General features: G+C 42.9%; 1 protein-coding gene across 9 annotated transcripts in view; it reads left to right on the top strand.

The window, feature by feature from the left end:
- FGFR2 (fibroblast growth factor receptor 2) overlaps window positions 1-22657 on the top strand; it is a 79704-nt gene that overhangs the window by 17876 nt on the left and 39171 nt on the right. For 5 of the 9 annotated variants that reach the window (XM_074545324.1, XM_074545321.1, XM_074545323.1 and 2 more), the window contains 4 exons: window positions 2029-2295; window positions 3010-3084; window positions 9921-10090; window positions 16155-16278. In XM_074545324.1, coding sequence (XP_074401425.1) covers window positions 2029-2295; window positions 3010-3084; window positions 9921-10090; window positions 16155-16278 — 636 coding nt within the window. The remainder of the gene's footprint in view (window positions 1-2028; window positions 2296-3009; window positions 3085-9920; window positions 10091-16154; window positions 16279-22657) is intronic. The other 4 variants (XM_074545326.1, XM_074545325.1, XM_074545328.1 and 1 more) reach the window with 2 other exon arrangements.

The raw sequence follows: 22657 nt of genomic DNA, 5'->3' as shown, positions 1-22657 counted from the left end.
AGACTCTAACACACTCATTACTGTGATGAAATATATGTAGAAAGGAGCCCATGCTCCTTCTGGAAATTCTATTTCTAAGAGCATAATGTAGCACTCAGTGAAACACCTGCATTGCAGACTTGTGGGTTTGTGATTATATCAGCAAGACTGAATTAGTTTATAAGAGGTATAAATCTGTATTGGAGCCTGTCCTAGACTCTTGAGATGGAACTGGAAAGTTTAGAGACCTCATTATAAAATCTAAATCCAAGAAGCTTTACAGTCTCTGTGACTGTTTGTGTTTGGATGGGTTTCATGTGCCACCCTGATGTGTGTGTGTGTCAAATCTGTTCTTTGGGAAAACATGTTTGCCCTAATGAAAAAGGCAGGAGAACCTTTGATAGGGTGCATTCCTGTAATGACAGGATTGCAGGATGAGCTGGAGGAAAATTGAGTCTCAAAGTCCTTCAGTAGAACTTGATACCTAAATGTATGAGTCCTCCACCATGCTGGACCCTTCTGGTGCTCATGGAATCATATTTTGAGTTGGAAGGGACTCATGGAGACCATCAAGTCCAACCCTCTGCTCCTTGAAGGGCTGCAGAAAACTCAACTACTGACAGAACTTCAGTATTTCCAAACTCCCATCTCCAGGCCTGCTCAGATGTGGTGCTTGTTTCAGGCTGCCCTGTTGAAAGTGTGATACAAAAAATGACAACCCAAGGAGGAGGAACACTGGTTTCAGGGTTTTGGCATTCTTAGAAGGAAGTGTGGACATCAAAGAGCCACCTTTCAGTGCTCCCTGAGAGTCCCAAGCAGCCGGAGAGGTGTTTTATTTATTCCTGGGCACACAGGTTGTGCCTGTGCAGGGCAGGACGTGTCCGGGGTGCTCGGGGAGCAGCTGTCTGTGCGCTCTGACCCTCCCCATGAGCAAACAGAAGATGCCTCTGTGCTTCTTTATTTACCATTCCTGCCTCCCTTGGCAAGGCCCTTGGGACAGGGATAGTGTGGTGGTGGGGACACACCAGTTGCAGAAGCAGTGCCTGTCTGTGGGACAGCCTAAGCTCATGGTAGGTGTGCTGAGCCTTCCCACTGCACTGTGGAGACAGTCTGCAGTGCCCGGGGCTGCTGCTTCTTTCCCCCTGCTGAGAGCTGCAAGGCAGGGATGAAGCTCTAGTAACTATAGGCAGATGTAGTTTTCCAAGGATGTTTTTTTGGAAAAAGACTGTGGTTTGACATTCTTCTTGTTACCAAAGGGAGCTGACGGATGAGCCACTGCGCTCGGAACTTCTGCGCGTACTGTGACTCTGAAAGCTTTGCTTGTGCTCCTGGGTTTCTGCTGTATTCACTGGGCAGAGGTTGTGAAATAAGTAATGAAGCAAAAAAGAATTTGAAGGGAAAAGTAACTGCCATGGAGAGAGAAGTGCTGGTAGTGCAGAAGGGAAATGTAGAGACTTTGTGATGGGCACAGGGAGAAAAATAAAAGGCATCATGTATACTGTGTATAGGAACTCATGGTTATTAGCTTAGTGAGTGAAGGGGGGTTTGGACATCCTTTTCTTTCAAAACAGCATTTCCCAGGTTATTAAAATTAAAAAGCAACCTAAAATAAAATCAGGTGGGGAAAAAAAATTCTTCATTGGAATTGTGGACCCAAATGCTAAGACAGAAAATGGATTTGCCTTTTGACCCCTCCTTCTCCTACAAGTCCTTTGAAGCCTCCAGGTTCTGCAACCCCCATTGTCCCCTGTTCTCTGTGACCAATGAGAAGTGTCATGTGTTGGTGTGGTGCTGGGGACAAGGGACATGCCAAGACACTGATCAAAAGTGCCTGAGCTTCACTTTGGTGAACTTCGTGAAAATAACCTGCATGTAGTTCGGTTTAACAACACTGAACACTGGGCTAATCTGGATGAAACTATTTTTTTTTTTAATTTAACATAACTTGATTTCCATGGATGAAAAGGGCCTTGACTGACCTGTGTTGGAAATTCTCTCCTTTCCCTTCTCTTTCTTCTACTTTTTCCTCCTTTCCTTCCACCTTCGCAGAGCCGCCAACCAAATACCAAATCTCTCAGCCAGATGTTTACTCAGCCCTTCCAGGAGAGACGCTTGAGTTGCGCTGTCAATTGCGAGACGCCGTCATGATCAGTTGGACTAAGGATGGGCTCCCTTTGGGGCCCGACAATAGGACAGTGATTATTGGGGAGTACTTACAAATTAAGGATGCCACAGCCAGAGATTCGGGCCTCTATGCTTGCACTGCTGTTAGGACCCTAGACAGTGATACTCTGTACTTCATTGTAAATGTTACAGGTGAGTGAGTCAAACACAGGTTTTTGCATGCAGAAGCTGTAAGATGGGATGTTAAGACACTTTATGAGCTAATATGAAACGGCCCACTAGGGCACAGTGAGTTGAGTTCTGTAGCTGTAAATTTTATCCCCAAATTTTAAATTGTATCCCCAAATTTTTGGGGATTTTTCTCCTTGTCCTGACCCTGAAATGGACTCAGTTTTTATCTGCTCCTTTTTGCTCCATGGGCTCTACAGAGATAACAAGTTGCTGTAGAGCTCTCTGTTTTATGCCACTCTGACCAGGATTAAATTAGACAGAGTTGCTGCGATGATGATGATAAAGCCAGTAGAATGAATACAGGTTTTTATCAGAAGAGGAAAATGTGTGTTCTACATCCTTCAAGTTTAGAGATAAATTGTTGTGGAGATGCTCAGTTCTGTTCAACTGCATTTCTGTAACAGAAGTTAAAGTATTAAGCAGAAAGATTTTTGCAATTAGCAAACTCCCTTGGGAAACTCTGTAGCACTTCAGGACTTTTAACTAGTTTTGTTACAATTTTACATGGAAATGGCAGATTTTGTGGCTGGATTTTCTTTTCTCTAGCTTCTGCACAACTAACATAAACACTTGTTCTTCTTAATATACAGTCTAAGATGTAGCTTATCAATTTATTTTTCTGTAAAAAAAATAAAAATAGGCTGGTTTAAAGACTTGGTTGTTTTTAATGTGCAGATGCTCTTTCCTCTGGGGATGATGAAGACGACAATGATGGGTCCGAGGACTTTGTGAATGACAGCAACCAGATGAGTAAGTAACAGAAGTCGCTGCCAGAAGTCACTAGCAAGATCCACGTGGAAAATTTTGTCCCATCTCTTGCACTCCTGTCTTCAGAGCTTCTTAATTGTTAACTGCGTGTACTGTCAAATATCTTTGTATCTCGTCCTCCTCTGTTTTCTGTTTCTCGTAGCTCATAACTTGGAAAAGAAAAATAAAAATAAACTAATATTCTTTTGAACGTGCTTTTCTGGTCTGTACTTTCTTTTTTTTCCTTCTTCCTGGCATTTCTGCAGTTTCCTTTCTTTCTGAATCGAAGTTTGGTCTTTGTCTGGTTTAGACTCTGACAGATGAACTAACTTTTCCTGAATCTGAGCAGAAATTCAACAGAAGAAACAAAGATCGAGCTCATTTTGTTAAAAGGTGATATGAAAACTTTAAAAAAAATTAAGCTGTAAGGAGGAAAATCCTTAAATCCCCAATCTCAGCAGAAATCTCGCCAGGGAAGATGAATTTGGAGACAATGAAGTTCTTTTGTCTGCAAAGGACCTTAAGGTTTGTTGCAAAGAAGGCGATTCAATGCTAAACCCACATTTTATGTTACTCATGTGTGATGAAAATGGGCTAAAAGAATCTTAGACCTATCTGAATGTGTTAAACTCCATCCCCTTTAGAGAATTCATAAAGCTATTAATAAGCTCTAAATAGAGCACTCTCTAAGAGGAAAAAAAATATGTAAAATTCACATTGGCTCCTGATGCACTGTGCAGTGCTGCAAAACCCCCTCGGTGACTGGTGGTTTGCTGTCACTGGTGCCTGGTAAATTCAATAACAGAGAGAGAGGAGAAATCCTTTGGGGGAGATGTCAGTGAGCAGCACCCACAGTGGGCAGGGGCTGTATTTGCTGCTCAGCCTGGTCAGGAGCTGCAGCTTGGAGCAGTGTCCAGGTGAGAAAGCACAGCCTGATTTTTGGGCTGCCCCAGTGGTTTGTGCCTTTTGTGTGCGGCTGCCCCCGGCCTGGAGCTGTGAAACATTAGATGCTATTTAAAGTGATATAAGTTCCTAGCTGCCTGTTTGGCCTCTGCCATCTGTTAGTGTGATTAACCCTGGGCTGATGCACAGGTGCCTCTGGAAAGGGCTGAGATCAGGCAGCTGGAGGCTGCCCTGACAGAGGAATGCAGTGGCAAAGAGAATTGGAGAGCTTGGAAAAGGGACACTGCTTTTAAAAGAGGTTGTCTAGGCAAAAGCCACCAATCCAGGCAGTGTTAGTTCTGCCCTGAGATGGACCCATGGTTAGAAATTCCTGTTAGGAAACACTTCTGATGTTTGGTGTTCCTTAAAGCTTTACTGGTATTGGTCAGAAAAGGGCTTGTGACGTTTTCGGTGACAATTGTGCTTCTGATCTGCAGTGATGGCTTTGGTGATCCATTGTGAGCATAAATGGCTTTTGGGAGAAGTGAAGGACCTACTCTCAAGGCAGCTGTGCTCTGTAATGGCCTCAGAAGGATTCCTGCCCTTCCAGCCACAGGGAGCAGTGCCCAGCAGTTGCGCTAATGACGTTCTTGTAAAACGAGCTATCATTTTAAGCTACTGTTAATCAATCTTGATTGGGGAGCTGGTGAAAGGCCCTTGACAGTGTCCATCTGCTGGGACAGGGCTGTGTGCTGCAGCAGGGGCCAGCACACTTTCCCTGCTCTCAGTGAAAAATGCCTTTTAGGCAGGAACGTTCAAACATCGCGGATGGCGGGGAAAGCGCAGCCGTGGGGATGGAAGGGAGGAAACTGCAAAAGACGGATTTGGGCCTGAGCAGAACGTTCCAGAAACAACTCCTTGTTGGATTGCTCTTTAAAAGATGCCCATTGTCTGCTGGGGGAGCAGCACAGCCTCCCAGGCTCTGAGCTGGGAGCAGGATGATGACTGAAGGGTCGTGGCACCGTGTCCCTCCGTGCATTCTGTGCTCAGTGAAGAGCTGCATCACAGTAACTCCCTTGGATTAATACAGGGCTGCTGAAAGAGGGTTGAGATTTGACAATTCATGTGTGGAAGTCAGGGGTGGGACTTGGTGTGGTGTGCCTTGTAAGCCTTCTTTTCCTCTTCCAAGTTTTCTATATCACATCCAGGAGGCCACATGTAATTGCAGGTACTGTGTTACAAGGCAGGTGGAGGAGTGAGCCAGGGGCTGGGTGTGCTGTGGGGCAGGCAGTGCACACAATGGCCAAATGCCCTTTACCTTCTCCGCCTCTGGGATGTTGAGCCTGGCAAAGTCCACGACCTCACAATGGTCCCTGGCTGCTGCCCTTCTACAGAAGCCTTTTAAGTGTTTCCTCAATCATGGTTTGAGCTTTGCAGATCTCAAATGATTTAACTGATAATTTACATACAAATTATAGCTGTTATCATGAAGGATAAGCAATGGAAATTGGCCTGGTTATGCCTTTTCTGATGGAAACAAAAGGCCATAGTCTTCAAAGGTTGTTGCTTTTTGATGAAACAATTCTGATAAAGTCCAGCTGTCTTGGCATGTTAATTATGATGAGATGAGGCAGGAAATGGCTGCAGTGCCTTCAACAGGAAGCTGAACCTTGGCATTCTCATTCCTGCATACTTAAAACTAAAACAAACCTTTTAGAGCTGTTTTATTTACACTGCTAAGTATTCTTTTAAGCTGTTTTATTTTCTTTGCCTCTGTTGCAGATACATATTTCAGAGGCCACGGTTTCTGAATGCAGGTGGAGAGGCTGTTGAGGAAATCTAGTGCAATTTTCAAGGCTGCCCAGAAAATACAATTGCTCTTGGAGTCAGTGGAGGCTGTAGGTGACTCTGTAGATGTGAGGAGCAGCTCCTCCTTGGGAGAGGAGGGCACTGGTGTACCCATGTGCATTTGACCACTGGCCCTGTGTGTATTTTTCAGTGAGAGGCACGCAGAGTGAGCATTTGCTGTCCCTTCAGCTTGACAGATACTTTAACTGTCTGAAAAAACACTGTGGTAGATTTGTTCCAGACTGCATCCTGAATGGCTTTTTATTACTTCCAGCTTTTGTTGAAGGGATTAGTGCTCTTGGGGAAGGTGCAGGATTGGTTCCACTGCAAAACAGTCCCCTTTCTCCACAAAATGCCTTTGTTGGCAACTCGAGATTTCCCCTTTGTTACTCTAAAGATGGGCCTTAGCTTGGTTCTTGGAGGGTCATCTCCAAGGACTTGCTTTTACAAGCTTAAGTGCTGGTCATCATTCTGGCAGCAGTGGAAAAGACATTGCTGGCACTCACTGCCTTGTCCTCCTTGTGATTTTGAGAGGTAGCCCTAATTTGAGGGATTTCTGTACTCCTGACCTGATACTGGCAAGGCAGCAGCTGTCGTGGTGGTTGCAATCAAGCCCACCAACTAATTTATTCTGTAGACCTCTGGGTAGCCCTGAAGATGCTGCTGCTCTGCCTTGAATTCTGGTCAGGCAACTGGAGGCTTTATGACTTTTTTTTTTTTTCTTATCGCCCTTTAAACAATTTCTTCTGGGCCAAGCAATGGTAAATTGGCACCAAGAACAAAAAGTATCTAAATGTAATCCACATGCTGTTCCTTTCATGCCTTGAAGAGTTTCAGAAAGGATGAAACAAGGTTCAAATTCATCAAATCCTATAGAGTGGAAACCCACTCAGGGGAGCAGCAAAAATTGGATGTTGCCTAGAAGTGTTTTTTAATTAAAGGTCAAATACAATAGCACTGCAAACCTTGGAGGGGTTTGATGTGGTCACTTATGGCTCTCTATTGCCTGCTTGAGGAGCTTGTCAGGCAGCCTTGGAGTTGACTACTTTTGTGTTTCTTTGTATTAGAGAAGTCCAAATAAAAACTGAAGAGTCCTGAAGTGAAGTGGTCCCCTGGGCTTCCTAATTTCAATTTCACATGCAGGAGATTTGGCTGATTAGATGTAATGTGTGTGCAGTGTGGGTCAGCAGGATATTTTCCTCACTAATGAGAACTCTGAGCAATCAGGAATTCCCACCCGTTCCCCTGCTGCTCCTTGCTGCCTCATGCTGGAGTCTGCCCTGTGGTCACTGAGAACTTTCAGCAATTGTGCCACCTACATCACCTGTCCTGGTGGCAGTGATGGGATGTGATGGACGTGGCCCGTGAGAGCAGTCATTACAATGAACTCATGACAATGAACTCATTAACTGTTCATTATCAGTTTTAGTGAAGCTCAGTGTTTTTCCTCTCAAGACAAATAGAAGCACTAAAAGGTGTTTTAGGTTATGATGATTTAATCTATAAAGAAGAATGCTGTGTGTTAATCAGATCAATCACTGAATGAAAGCACAATTTGAGGGCAAGTGTGATGGTTTGTGATGTTGCTGTCTTTTCCTCTTAAACATGCTGAGGAGCTGCCAAACGTAGGATGTCTTGAAGCATTTTCAGATGGTGCTTTCCATATGTGATGTCTGTATGTTTTTCTCCCAGCTGACCTGTAATTTAGGAGCATTGCAGGCTATGCTGAGGGTTGTGTGGGGAGAAGCTTTCCAAACAGACCTTTCTCCCATTCTAGGGGTGTTCCACAAAATGGAGCTGCTTCTCTTCAATCCTGCCTGCATCTGCCTGGCCTCCTTTTTGCACCCATCTCTGTCAGAGATTTCCCTCTGTCCATTTGTTGTATTGGGGCATTTCCAGGAGCAGGTTGTTGATGGAAAGGATAGTTATTTTCAAGAAAACCAGAGGATGGGCTGGACCATAACAGTACAAACCTGGCTGTGTGAAACAGTTTTATTTGGGGAGCTGCTGTTGGAGTCCTGACTGACTCCAGTGCCCTGGTCCCAGCCTGCAGCCTGGTGGGAGCTTCCCAGAGCTTGGCCCTTCCATCCCATGGGCTGCAGGGCAGCTTTGCCGTGGATGAGCTCGTGGCTCAGAGGCTGTGCTGGCAGAGGCTGCATGTGAGCTCTGTGTGTCCCGTACTGTGAGAGAGGTTTGTGTGATGGATGTGGTGAGGAGTGACCCTTGCTGGGTTGGCAGTACCCACCTGGGGCTAAGCAAGCCCTCTGCTCTGACTGGGGGGCTGATACTACTGGTTTGGGTGGTTGATTGTCTTTGCCCTGTCTCAGTTTGCTTTGACTTTCTGGGAGCTGCAAGTAGGGCCCAGCAGTGGGAGACTTTTGAGGAGTCCAGGGAAAACAGCTTTTTAATCCCTCAGTACCAGCATGTAATTCTGCCTTTGCCTGGTGTACTTGTAATGTAATTTGGCCCTTGCGTGTAGCAGTTAATTCCTCTGCTTGGCTTTGTTTAAAGTCTTCTGTTGTTTTAATGTGATCCTGCTTTTAGCAAATAATGTTAACAGTGATTTTCCTTGCATCTCTAATTCACTTTAGTCTGTGTAACAATTTCTTAGTGTTGCAGTTTAAATTTTCAATAGTTACTTGATTTTCTATTTTGATTACATGCATAAATTTGCTTTGCTTTTCTACTTCATTAATTTTAACACTAATTGCCACTTCGGGCAAAATAAAAACCCAAACACTTATCGTTCATAGCATCATTATAGGACTTGCTTTTAGAATGTTTTCTTTATACTGAGAGAGACTTTGTTAAAGGATTTATTCCTGTATTTTCTGTCCAGCTGTATTTTTATTTAGAGAGGGGGGGTTGCAGGATTTCTGAGTTTGCACTGATTGTAAGAACTGCTATAAATATTTGAGGAACGGAAGAATTTATTTATAGTGGAGTGTTGGCCTGCTAATGAAGGAAATGAAACAGGGCTGAGAGAAATGGAGTTATTTTTCTGGACCCCTCTAGTCCTAAAAATTCCACGCTAATCTGATTTGCTTCAGGAAAACTCCATTGTAAAAGAAATTAATGTTTCCTACTATTAAATAGATCTTGAATCTTTAACTTAGAAAAAAACAACTGTTATGGTGAGATGACTGAAGCAATGCCATGAAGTCGTTAAGAAATGTAGATGAAGCTGTGCAAGGAACCAGAGCATGGGATAACTTTGTCTTTGGGTCTGTGTGTCCAAGTTTACTTCTGTGAAGGTAAAAACATATGGGCAGCTGTAAATTTTGTTCTGCTGTGTTTCCTCTGCTGGTACATGACAAATGTGCTTCTCATGATGTTCATGTGGGCACAGGCTAGGCCAGGACATGGCAAGGGGTGAGGGAGAGCCAAGAGAGCCATGTCAGGGTCTGGGAGAATGATCACCTCAGAAAATGTGTGTTGAGAGAGAGGCACTCTAACTTTATGCCATGGTTTTGGATGTCACTGACCCTTTGGACTTCAGGAGGCTCATTAGTGTGGGTAACCCCTCCAAAATGATAAATGTCTTTTGGTGATCCACATTTACTCGTTTGGTTTCCTCTGCTTGGGTTAAGATTTCAGAAGTATGTTCCATTTGTAAATACATTTCTGTGGTTTCTATGCACAGTTCACCTTGGCATCACACACAGCAGGCTTTAGCTGCTGTCAGACTGGTGGGTGTTTTTATCCCCTTCTCTCAGAAGGGGAAAGGGCTGATGCTTCCAACCATTTTCTGTCTTGGTCTGTCTGGGTTCACAGCTGAGGGCCAAAAATTCTGAGTTTGAACCATTGCAGTAACTCAGCTCGAGGCCCAAAGTGTCTGATGAAAGCACGGTCCCTCTGTCTTGATGTATGCAAAACAAAAGTTGTCTGTGGTTAATTATTGGAATTTTGTCACAAGTTGAACACCCAGAGCAGCAGTCTGAGCCGTTTGCAAAACCCTGGCTGACACTTGCAGCAGCTGATCTCCACTCTGTGCCCTTTCCAAACCGTGCTGAAGGCGGGTTCCTGCGGCTCTGTGCGCCGGCGCGAGGGGCTGGAGGGGGAGCTCCGTTCCCAGCGCTGATGTTTCTGGATGTGTCCCTTTGGAACAGGGGCGCCTTACTGGACACACACGGACAAGATGGAGAAGAGGCTCCACGCCGTGCCGGCCGCCAACACCGTCAAGTTCCGCTGCCCAGCCATGGGCAACCCAACGCCCACCATGCGCTGGCTGAAGAACGGGAAGGAGTTCAAGCAGGAGCATCGCATTGGTGGCTACAAGGTAAGGGCTCGCCGTGGCGTTTTGTGGTTTCTCTTCTTGACCAAAGCTGTTTAAAAAAAAAAACCAACCAAACAACCCAAATCCAGCCCTCCTCCCTCTCAAAAAAACTCAAAAATCTACCAAAAACTTGCTGAAGTTAACAGAAAATATTTTAATGGCTTTGGATCAAACGTGGAAGTAAAAAGAGGTGGTTGTTTTCTTCTGGGGAAGGGTGGGTGGTTTCTTTGGCGCTTACTGAGCACTAATTATTTATTTTTTTCTGAAATTTAAGCTTCTAGCCTAGCAGTGCAGCTAAGGATTATTTATAGAGACGCATTTGGAAAACTAAAGACTGACTTAGCAAAGCAGATTAAGACTGTTTTTCTCTATTCATTTTTTGGCTGCATTGTTAAAAACATGGCCATCCGCTTTGGTGAGTGTAAGGCAGTTTAATAAAGGAAGCCTTGGAAGTCAAAAGTTATTATTTTCTATAGAGTTTATGGCCTGTGAAACTGAAATGGGAAGAAGAATTTGAGGGGAAAGTAACAGCAATTACTTGGAAGGGTTTGTTTGAATTTTAAATAGCTTCAGATTAGATGTCTTATTCTGAGTTGGTGGTTACTGATTAAGAGAGAGTTTTAGGGAGGCCAGCTTGCTCTGTGTGTTAGTGCACAGACCTTTAACCTCGTGGTATCTGCCTGGGTCAGGTCAGAAGTCAGGATTCGGTCATCTGATCCCTCTCCTCCAAGGAACCGGGAATGCGTGACTTTGGTGGCAAATTGCTGCTCAAGCATGGCCATTTCTCACTCCCCTTCACCTCCTGTCTGGGTCTTCCCTCAGCAGTTTCCTCATGTCCTTGACACCTCGGCAGCTCCTCCCCCAGGAGGAGAAGTTTCTAAGGCAGTTCCCTTGTGTCAGGGTTGGAATCCCCATCCTGGAGCTTGTGCTGAGCTGCTCCGAGCAGCTTGCAGTGGTTGTTAGACACAAATGAATTGGCGTTGTTAGACACAAATGAATTGTCTTTGCTAGACAGAGCTCAGTTCTGAGTCCTGAGGCTGCCCCCATCCTGCACCACTGCCTTGCCCCCATGGTTGCAGTGTTTTTGGGGAGCTGCCTTGGTTGAGCCATTGCTTTGTGAGCTGTTGGTTCAGGTCCTGCCAGTGCACAAAATCTGTTTTCCAGTGCAGAGGAGGACAAACCTCCGTCTCCTTTCCTCTCTAGCTGGATTTACTGTAGAAAGTGTCAATTTTTCCAACATTTGTGTTAGCAGAGAGCAGAGCCCAGAAAGTCTCCCTGCATGAGCACTAATTATCTAAGTAGACTTTTCCATCTATGTTTGCTTACACCATAAATTTCTGTTGCTTATGAGTGTACACCTGGCAACACCTTCTGCCTTTCATAACGCTGTGGAGTGTTAACGAATTGGCTCCCATTCAGTGATTTTTGCCCTTCTCAGTGCTTTTTTAAAAACAAAAAAAAACACCAATTAAGGAAAAAAAAATCCCCAACCAAACTAATCCTGTCTTGGAAAATAATAGTAACTGTTCTGGTAGTAACCAGGCTGTTATTTTGAACACTTTGCATCTGATGGAGGGGAAATGAAGATATCACTCTTGAAGACCATGAAGGAAAATGTGTGTCTAGAGAGGCAGGATGGGGATACCTGATGTCTGCTTTGGGAGGGGGATCTTTGGTGGGGTAAATCAGCTCGTGTGGGGCTGGCACTGCTAGTCTGTGTTAGGGAGCTGGGTGAAATAATTCAGAGTTGTGCCAGTTAAGTGGCACAAATTAAGCTTTTGATCACATGTATTAAATGTATGCAGTTTCCCAGGTATGTGCTTTGGGAAGGAACCACAGATGCCTGTTCCTAAAGTCAGCTGGGTACCTGTGAAGTCTGTACCTCTAATTCTAAATCATAACTTCTTCTATCTCTTAATTCCAAAGGAAAAAAAGAGGGCACACAACTGAGGATTTCAGACTTTTCTTGTTGCTCATAAAGACATTACATTTTAAATTATCTTGTAGGATTTACTTAACCATTGTCAAATCAACCAAATCCATGTATATTCTATATTCTGTCATTTTGAATAATCATCTTTGAAGATGAAAGCTTGTTCCCAGTGAATGGGATTCCAGATCTTTATTTTTTGAGCTGTGTCCTCATCCTGTTTGAGGGGCAGGGTGAAATCACTGTGGGCTCATGCAAAATTATACTAGAATAGAGAGAATTGTATTTTCTTGACATCCCTATGCCAATGAACTTTCAATGAAGGAGTCCTCAGGAAGGACTGAGTCTATCAGAGTTGGTCTGTGTTTAACCAGGTGTCACAGCAGCTCATGCTAAATCTTGCACATTAGCTTGTCTTGAATCTATCCCAAATATTGTGAATATCTCCATCAAAAATGCTTTGTTGCTCTCTGCAAGGCATTTTTGCTGGAGATATTCACAATATTTGGGATAGAATAGCTGGATCCAAACCTGGCCATATCTGACAGAAGAGACAATCATCCCTTCAAGCCTTAAGGGACAAAGGGAAGGGAAGGAAAACGTAAAGCTTCCCAGTAATCCCTCAGCCACCTCTTTCCTGCTAAGAGCTGAGAAATCCCATGGTGTGTTGTTTTTATCAGAATCAGATAGTGGCCTGTAGCACTTTGTCCCTGGGACTGGGGAATGTCTTGAGTCAATTTGCACTCGGGCAGGCCAGCAGGAGGGTGTATGCTCTGGCCAAGATAGCTTCCAGGGCGGAATTCCTGCACTCTGACTAATTCTGGGTGGTGAATTTCAAAATTGATCCTTTTGTGATCTTTCAAGGTATACCCAACCTCCTTAAGGAGAGGAGATCAGGAGAACAGGATCAGTTATTGAATATCTAAATACTTTATACTCTGATTTTTTGAAGTGATGATAACTCTTGTTTGTGCCTTTAGAGGCATTTTATATTTTCTTTGAGGTGATAATCTAAATCCTCTCTGAGACCACAGGAGCCTTTTCTTTCCTGTACACCACCCAGAAAGCAAATGCACTTCTATCAGCTGGTACTGTTTAAGCATTAACACGTGTGTGTTTGCACCTATGCATTTGGATAAGCTTCATCACTGCAGTTGTCTTAAACACATTTAAATTCAGCCAGGTAAATACAGAGTAAGAACATTTATCATTACAGGAACAACTGCACAAGCCTGTGGCCTTTGCCAGGGGTGTTCTGTGCTTGTTCTCCTTGTCTGAGCAGTACCTCTCACAGTCTGAACTATGCTGCTTTTGTGGAGAGTTGTATTTTCATTTCTAATCCTTCTTTCCTTTGAAATGAGTTTAAAATCGATCCATTTTTAGCTGACAACTTTTTATAACATCATCTGTCCAGTGAAGACACACATTTTAACACTGAACAGAACTGTCCACTGATCTTTATGGGATACTCCAAAAGCAAAAAGTTTATATGAAAAATTCCTTGTCCTTTCCCAGTCCTCTGATCAATATTCCTTGGCATTTTGATTCCAGTTTGTTTCCCACCTCCAAGCTATAACTTAAGGGTGCAGTTTGTATGCATTTGGTGCTGATAATTCAGTTTAAAAAATGAATCTTTTGGAGAGGTGGTTTTAACTATCCCTCCAAACTTTGATGGAGAAGATTTCCCCCCCAGTAAAGTGCTAGAAGTGTCCATAACTAGTCAGGAAAACACCTGGACTAAGGGATGTGGCATTTCACTTAAAAATCCCCACATTACCAAAGCCTGTGTTTCAGCCTGCGTGGTTGCTGGGATGTGGCTGCACTGTTGCATGTCTGAGAATGAAATGTTGAATTTGGAAATCTTCAGTAAGACAAGAGGCTGCTCATCCCTAGCAAAGGGGGATTTTCCTGGGCTTTGCAATGCTGCACTTGTAGCCTCAAAGCACCAAGCCAACAATCTCGTTGGATCCAGATCCCTGATATAAATCCAGTTGTCTGACAATGTGTCATAACTGCTTTGGACCTCTGCAGAAGTTGTTTAGCTTAACCCAAAGTGGCTTAAGCTGTTGTTTTGTTATAAAGATATTATCTCTGTCCATGCAGTTACAAGAAGGGAAATTGCACAAATACTTTTTAATATTCCCATCCAGTATATCCACTTGTGGCTGTAAGTTATGTTTTCTTATTGAACATAAACAATTCCTTGTGTTTTCCTGTCAAATTAATTACCTGCAGCTTGTTTGCAATTTTTATTTGTTTTAACTTTTGTAGAACTGTGATCTGGTCTTCCTGTTTTACAGTCAGATTGGTTAAAAACTCCTGCTCTGATTCCGAGGAGTGTGTTTTAACTTGTAATGGCAGGAAGTTCAGGCCACTTTGACCAAGTGTCCTTCAAAATAAATCACAAAGAAGTAAAATACTCAAAATATGTAGCTGTAGTATTTGTTATTTACCTGGAGTATTTGTTATTTACCAATGGTTTATGACAGCAACTCTTCCTGACCCAAACTTTGACTTTAAGGGTTGCTTAGCAGAACAACGAGATATTAAAATAACACTGATAGAGTCTTTCCAGTTCTATAAACTTATCCCTTAGCTCTTCACAGCTTGGAGAAAAATCAAGATATCATTTTGATGAAACCACTGTAATTGTTTGACCATCAACACGAGGGGCTGAGGAGAGAAGCCTTCAGTTTGGGCAGGAGATTTTGAGGCTGTGTCACACATTTCTCTGACATTAGCTTAGCACCTTCTCCTGCTGGACTCTTGCCCACACTTTCTTTGCTTTTCAGAGCCCACATGGCCAGTCATTAGCTAAAATTATTAGTCCACAACTGAGCAATAAGAGACATATCCAGCTATTGAGATAATTACTAGCTGGGGGAACTGGGAAAGCCAGGAGCTGCCTATAGAGAGAACTTCTCTTCCAGGCTTTGAGCTGAAGGCATTTTTACCTCCAGCAAGTGCTCTTGGCACTGGGATGTGGCCCTGTGTAGCTTTTTCTGCTGGATAAGGACCTACAAAACAGTCAGGCACGATGCAGGATTTCATAGCTATAGTTGTAATGGTGTTTTAAGAATGTATGGTTACTGGAAGCATCACTGAATGGTCCATAAATTTTTCTGGTGTACAGCACTGAATTACTGCTTTCCATTTGGCTGATTAAAATGACTGTAGCAGATTGTGTTTTATTCCATTTGCTGAAATATGTACTTTGCAGTTGAAGAATTGTACATTGCAGCTCCAGAGAATGTTAAGCTTTCTGAGCACTTTGTCAAAAATGTAATGCTAAAACAAGGAATTAGTCCATAGCCAGCAAAAGGTCATTTTGGGAGCCAACTTCTGATGCAGGGAATAAATGTATGTAAAGGATGGCTCTGTATCCTTCCAGTACTGGGCTGGATCCTATTTTCTGTGAGACCAAAGCCAGTGCTCCTTTGGAGTTCAAATGGGAACAGAATCAGTACCTTTAATAAATTCTGTCTGAGAGGGATTCTGTGAGATAAATGCTCCTTATGCTCTGTTTCCATGAGGATTTTTTTCAGGCAGTTTTCATGAAGGCAGCATGATTCTGGGATTCATTTTTTCTTGGAGTACCCCAGAGCAGCAGGAGGTATTTGGGAGGAATCCCAAACATCACCCCTCAGTTTCTCTAAAATGTGAGCTGTGTCACTGAGCTTTTAGGAAGGTTGAAGACTTAAATGTTCAGGAGATCATGTCCATCCTGTCTTGCTGATGGGTAGTTATTACCAGGTGGCTGTTTGGAGACAGATGGGGAATACCCTGAGGGCATGCATTCACTTTGGAGTGGATTGAAAGGTAAAGCCCAGTTGTCTCACTGCTAATTGGTGCCATCCTGCTCAGTCTGGGAGGACTGAGTGTGCACTGACATCTGCAGTGCTTGGAGCAGGGGCCAGGTAGATTTACAGCAGAGGGTGTGAAAGCTTTCACACTGCAGCCATGCTGTCCTGGATCAAGCATAAATCATTTCAGCATCCAGAACTGTCAGACAAGCACAGAAGAGGCTTCCAGCTGTGGATTACACAAGAATAATTATCCAGGGAACAGTTCCTTTGGAAGGGGAGAGGGTAAAACTCTGCTTGAGAAGATCCCAGCGTGTCTGTTTGCATCCCCCAGGTCCGTAACCAGCACTGGAGCCTCATCATGGAGAGCGTGGTGCCGTCGGACAAAGGGAACTACACGTGCATAGTGGAGAACCAGTACGGCTCCATCAACCACACCTACCACCTGGACGTGGTTGGTAAGTGCAGCTCCCATGGGCAGGACACTGCTTTTCACCAATGGCTTTCTCTGTGAAACCATTTGGAACTGAGTTGATGCGTCCCTCGTTTATTTTGGAGATGATTTCACAGCGCTACAAAGATAAGATTTCACTGCACAGCCAATTGCTGCATAACTTTATACATTCATCTGTCTCACTCGTGCCTGTAGGATTAATCTACCCCTGCCTTGGCAAAAAGTGTAATATCCATGTGCAATATCCACCCACAAGTTTGCCATGACGACCAAATAATACATGCTGATGCAACTTTAATCATTAGTATTACAATTTAATTATTACTTGTACAATTGTACTAACACAGACTTTAATAACTGCAATGAAAGCTGTCAAGCAATCCTTTAGAGTCCTGTTATTATAGTATTATAGCTGAAATGATTTTTTTTTTTAAATGAAAAGCTAGATATTGACTATGAAAAGCAGATCTGGAGCTTCAGGAAAGGCAGTTTGCATTCACAGCAGTCTTAAATGTGAAATCTGACTGGAGCCTGTTGGGTGGGCTCTGAGCAGTCCCCAAAACACAGATGATAAAAATTCAGAAGTGTTTTACCTGAGGACAAATTCTAAACAGCTGTATGAACTTTTAAGTAGCAGCAAAGCTGTGATTACACAGGAATATTACACACAGGCTTAATAATATTACCTTATTAATACCTAAATCCTGTTGATTTTAATAAGGCTTACAGATATTTATTTAAGTGGTTAGCTAAATTAGAGCTTGAAATCTCAGGAATAATTTCTGTTCACCTCTAGTCTTGCTGATTAGCCTTGATGGGTGTGAGCAATTTTATTGACTTTGAAGGCATTGCTGTCCAAAATAACCAGTGTGGCTTTTCTTATTGGAGCTTTAGGGATCTCAGCCATGGTTTCTGAAGTGTGTCTTAAATGGGCTTTGCTCTCTCCCACCTTTGTGAGGTGATCTGAGCATTACAAATTCAGTGAATAGAACTTTTGATCAATCACTGCTGAAAGCAAAAATTAATTTGATTATTGTATGCTATTTTGGCTGGTGACAGCCCAACTCCATAGATTCTTTGTGGAATATCTTACTGTGTTATATCTTACTGTAAGGGCTTATAGGGCTTAAATGTGACAAAATGTTAATTTCCCTAGTTCTTGATTGGTTTTACATGAGTAAAAGTATATCACTTGTGCATTGTTTTAGATGGTCTTTAGTGTATTTTTCTGTCTGAGACCACCTAAATCTGCATAAACATCCAAGTCCAAGAGAAAACAAGTGCCAGCTTCTTGGGTGGTACAAAAGGGAAACATTCCCTGTGAAAATGCCAAGGAGAGCTGGTCTTTGTGGAGCAGAGGAGGAGAAAGATGACTTTGGGATGAGGATGCCATCAGACCACAGCCCCACCATCAGCCCTCATCCTTCAGAGCCCACGAACCATCCAGCTCACCTGTGCTTGTGTTTGGGCAGCCAGCACTGAAAGCAGTGAGGATTTCCATGGCCATGGCAGTATTTGGTCACAGGGTGAGCTCTGGGCATGGTTGAGGTGAGCTGGCAAAGCCATTTTTGTTTGAACACTTGTTTAAACAGAATTTATGGAGGGCGCAGCAGCAACGGCTGCCGGGATGGGTGTCAGTTGTTGCAGTGAGCTGAGTTCTGCATGGTGTGGTCCTCTGCTGGCCACCTCACCCTGCAGGGCTCAGGCTGCCTGCAGGGGCTTGCCAGGCTCTAAAAACCTTTCCTTGCTGAGATGAAACTGGTTAAAAATTCCCCTTCTCTACCCCCTCTTCGTTTTCCTGTCCCAGCCTGGCGTGTTTCATGTTGACCATAAATTTCTTCACCCATTTTTTTTTTTTCCCCTAGCAAATGTGTTCATGGATGATGCAGTCACTTGAGCAAATATTTGTTAGAAGCCCTCTCACCTCCTCTCCTGCTTTGAGCCTTTTGAATGTCTTGCATTGAGGAATATTTTGCAGAAGTTTATTTTTCCTGGCAGTAAATTATAGTGACCTGCATGAATGAATGGAATGGTAGTAAGGATTATGTCATTTATTTAAATGTCTAGTCCTTTCCTATAGAGAGGCAGGAAAGTAAATAATGAGGTTTTCAAAAGTGATGAGTTTTGGGGTGCTGAGTACCCAGTTGATGGCACGGAGGACCCTGCTTGTGTCCTGTAAGAAATGAAACTAGAAGTCCAAAAATAATTTTTGCAAGTCACAACCTGAGTTTTGGAGTCCTGCATACTTAGTAATTTCACCATTTAAAAAAAAAATTCATTTGATGAGTTCAAGGGTATAGTTGTGAGTCTGTTTGAAAACATGTGCATGGGAATGTGCACCTTGGGGTGAGTTTAGTGTGAATCTCTCAATAGATTGGGATTTTAACCAAAAGGAGGGTTGATGTTGGTTGGAGTGCTCAGCCATTCCTCTGTGGCTGGAGCTTTGCAGTAATTGTGGAGCATAAAATTGCTGAAGCAGTAAATTAAGGCTGGCCAGAAGGGGAAACTCTGACAGTTTTTCTAGTTGAGACAGTTCTACAGAGTTACCTTTATGGCCTTTTTTTTCTGTTTTCCTATGAATTTTCAGTTCCCTTTTTCTGTTTTCCTACGGATTTTCTGTTCCCACAGGGTTGTGGAGAATTATGAATGTTTGTTTAGAGGCAATTGCCTGCGTAGACTGCATCTTACGAACTTCAGGTCGTAATTTTAGGTCAAGTTCTGTGTAGAAAACTGTCAGTTGAAAGCCTCTGAAATTACTTTTCCTATATGGTTTAACTGGTTCCAGAGCTGATTAAGTGTAAGTAATAGCAAATGGTATTAAACATGGTAACATATTACACTAACATGAGCATCTGACTATATGGTGTAATGTAGAGAACCCTCTGATTATGTCACAGAGTTGGGAGGTATCCCAGCAAAAATCGTGCCAAATAGTGACACAATGCTAGTTAGGAATATGCCAATAACTTTCCAAACCTTGAACTCTTTTGACAATTAAAAGCCTGGAGCCAGCAGGGCTGAGAAGTTTTCAGTCAGAATGTAGGTGTGAAGTATTCTCATTTTTACCTTGTAATTACTTGCAAGAACTCTTAAGAGTCAGCTCAGATGGTCTTGTTCAAATTTACAGACCTGGCAAAACCCTTGCACGGATTTTTTTTTTTTCTTTTACAGTGAGAGTAGAAAATACAGGAGAAAAAAAAAGCAGCAAGTCATTGGCAACCTCTCTGCTGCACAGGATACTTGTGCACAGTGACTGTGTTAGCAGGGAATGGCCCATTCCAGTTGGCCAGGATGTTCTGTGCTGGACAAAGTTACTCTTTGAATGTTTGGGATACCCCAGTCAATGGCCTTTTCCTTCCTTCTCCATTTCCAAGTGGGGATTGAAGCAGGGCTTTGCTCAGGGACTCAGATTTGTTTGCAGTAGTGGCAAATGGTGGTGATACAAAACTCCACCAGGATGCTGTGAAAGGGAGACCAGTCAATTTTAGCTTTTTATTAGAGTAGTGCACGGAGGCTTCAATTAATATTGGATACTTATTGTCCAGGGCAACATGCCAGCACACAGGAATTGCTTACAACAGAAATACAGCAAGGCCAGGAGAGGGAAATGTCACTGTCCATTTTAGAGATGAAAACCCGAGCTGAGGAGTGATGAAATTTCTTGCCCTGGGTCACACAGGAAGCTGGTGACAGAGCCAAGAAGCAAAGCTGGTCTTTGAATCCTAATCCAGTACCTTAATTAAAAGAACTTTCTTTCCCTTGTATAGCTCAGCCCATTAGCTGGTTTTTTACATGCAGCTGAAGTGCCTTTTCTCCTCCTTTGTATTTAACAGTAGGTAGAAACTTGGGTTTTTATGGCAAGCTTACTAATAGACTAACTCCATTCTCAGTACACATTTATAAAGTCACGCAACCTTGAGGGAGAAGGGCTGAAAATGATGTGGTTTTCACTTATGAGTTGCATTGTAGTGAATCCGGGTTGTAGAAAGCAACGTGGGAATGCAGCCACTGAGACTTGTATATAATTAGATCACTCTTGGATGGCAATTATTGCTGGAGTACAATTTCAGCAGCAGCAGTTCTGTTTGAGCATGGAGGAGCTAATTGAATTTGGGTTTTAACGGCAGAAGAAAAAAGAAGGTTAGTCTTTGAGCAGTCCTGCTCCAGGTAGCCATTTCTGCCCTATTTAATGTTGTCATCCAGGGAGACAAAAGATGGTTTGGTTTCAGGTGAAATTTGTCACATTACCTCATTTACTGAGGTTTATAAGCAGCTCCTATAGCACAACACCTCTACAAAGAATATATGATGACCCTGCTGTTTGCTATAAAAATGAATATATTTTTGCAAATATATTTTTCCCAAAAGAAGCCCTTTTTCAGCCAGGTTAGCAGTACTTTAAACAGTTCCTAATTTGCCTAATAGCCATGCCTTTGGCTCTCTTTGCTGAGGAGTGAGCTCCAGGGGTGGCAGAGCACCACGCAGCTGTCCCTTAACAGTAATTCATATTTTCATATAAAACCAGTGTGAGAGTAACTTCTCACCCAGAAAGCATTTTAAATGACTCTCAGTTTAAAGCTTGTGCCTAAGAAATCTCATGTATGAGTGATTTTACTGTGCAGAAAAACACTTTTTTTCTGAATTCTTGGTGGTTTTAGGGGATATATTTTAGGATATTATAAGATACCCTATTTGCTATAGGATAAATTTTGTTCTTGTTTTTTTTTTATAGCATGCCGTTAAAATTCTTGCTAAAACAGAATCGACATTTTGCTATTGATTCTTCACTGTTTATGTTTCCCTTCGTTTAGACAGAAGGAAGAACTTCTGCTTTTGCTTCTAGTCAAGTTTTATTTTTGGACTTTCATGTGCTCTCCCAGTCTCTAGCTGCGAACATGGCATGAGCACATATTTTTTTTTTTAAAGACATGTTTCCATTTTGTCATTCCCAAATTCATAGAAACATATGGATTGTTGTTTGCCTTTTGCTGAGGCTTGTTGAAATAAAGTTCAGAATTAGTTTGACTCAAGCACAGTTCTCCCCTTAATTTCCAAAGAATTGTTTTTAGGATTCGGGTTACATAAGAAAAAAGGAACTGACACCAACTCAATAACATGCCTTGGGTGTTGCATCATTAATGTCTGGCAGGAGTTAAGGGCAGGTATTAGAACCAAGCCTAAACTTGCATTTCTGGCAGATGTTGCTGTAGTTGTTGACTGGCTCTTTACAAGGACAAGCTTTGGCTTGATGTCTTCACCCGGCGCTCGCGGCGCGGGGCAAGACGAGGCAGGGCCAGAAAGCGCGAAGGAATCCAGGCTGATGCCTGCCCTCGGGTATCTGGTTAGGCTGAGAGGGAAGATGCTTTCATTTAATGTGCTGATAAGCCCAGAGTGTGGACTTTACACCTGGCACCAGGCTTTTGGCAAGGTGTGTGCATCTCGGGAGGAATTACGCAAATTGTTTAGTGCTGGGGGCTGTGCGGGTTCACTCCCGAAAACAAAGCCCACACTGTGATGGTTCAGCTCAGGCAAAATGAAAGCTTATGGGTTCTCCCCTCTACTTCCTTAATAAGGTAAAAATATTCCAACCCTGTAGTTTTATAGCATTAAAGCTTCTGATTTCATTGGAGTAGTCTGGCTAAATTACACTTTATGGACAAATACTGGTGTCATTACTTCATCTGCTGGGTGAACGGTGAATTTGTCATGTTTGGAATGCTTCCTGCAGAGTCTGCTGGGGAGGACTGGTCTCCCTGTCCCACTTTCTGTCTTATTACAGCCCCAAGGCAGTTATTTCTCTTTCTTTTGATGAGTGAAGAACAGGATATTGTTTCAGCTCTGTTATTATAATTTTTAATCATGCCTTCTAATTTGTGTTGTATCCTACTTGTGGAAGTGCAAGTAGGAATTTGCAGGACTCGTCTGAAGATGCAAACACAGGACCGTTGCCTTGTTAATGTGCAGTTGGCACGTGTCAAAAGCCATATCTGTGCCTAACAGGAGGGGCTTTCTGACCTGAGCCAGGCTTTTCTCACAGCTTTATTAGTGAAAAAATGGAAGTGTAATTGGCAGTAAATTGGTAAAGCTATGTATTAAAAATACAGAAAAAACCCCAAGCTAAACAAATTATTATAAATATAGAAACATTGTACATGAACTGTGATACAGGTTGGGTGATGACATATTGAAGACAAACACAAGGTTTACAATCCAGGAGAAAAACAAAATTAGGGGCTGTTACCAAGGTGAGAAAGGTGAGAGGAATCTGGCAGTAGAAAAGCACAAATAAATCAGTAAACTGTAAAATTCTGTGTGTAATGAAGAAAAAGGTTGCACTTAGAATGTTAGTGTTGGTCTCCTCTCCTCTCTCTGCTCTGCAGACC

Source organism: Zonotrichia albicollis, chromosome 7 (genome assembly GCF_047830755.1).
Source record: "Zonotrichia albicollis isolate bZonAlb1 chromosome 7, bZonAlb1.hap1, whole genome shotgun sequence".
NCBI classification, from domain to species: domain Eukaryota; kingdom Metazoa; phylum Chordata; class Aves; order Passeriformes; family Passerellidae; genus Zonotrichia; species Zonotrichia albicollis.
This window is presented reverse-complemented; position numbering and strand designations above follow the sequence as displayed.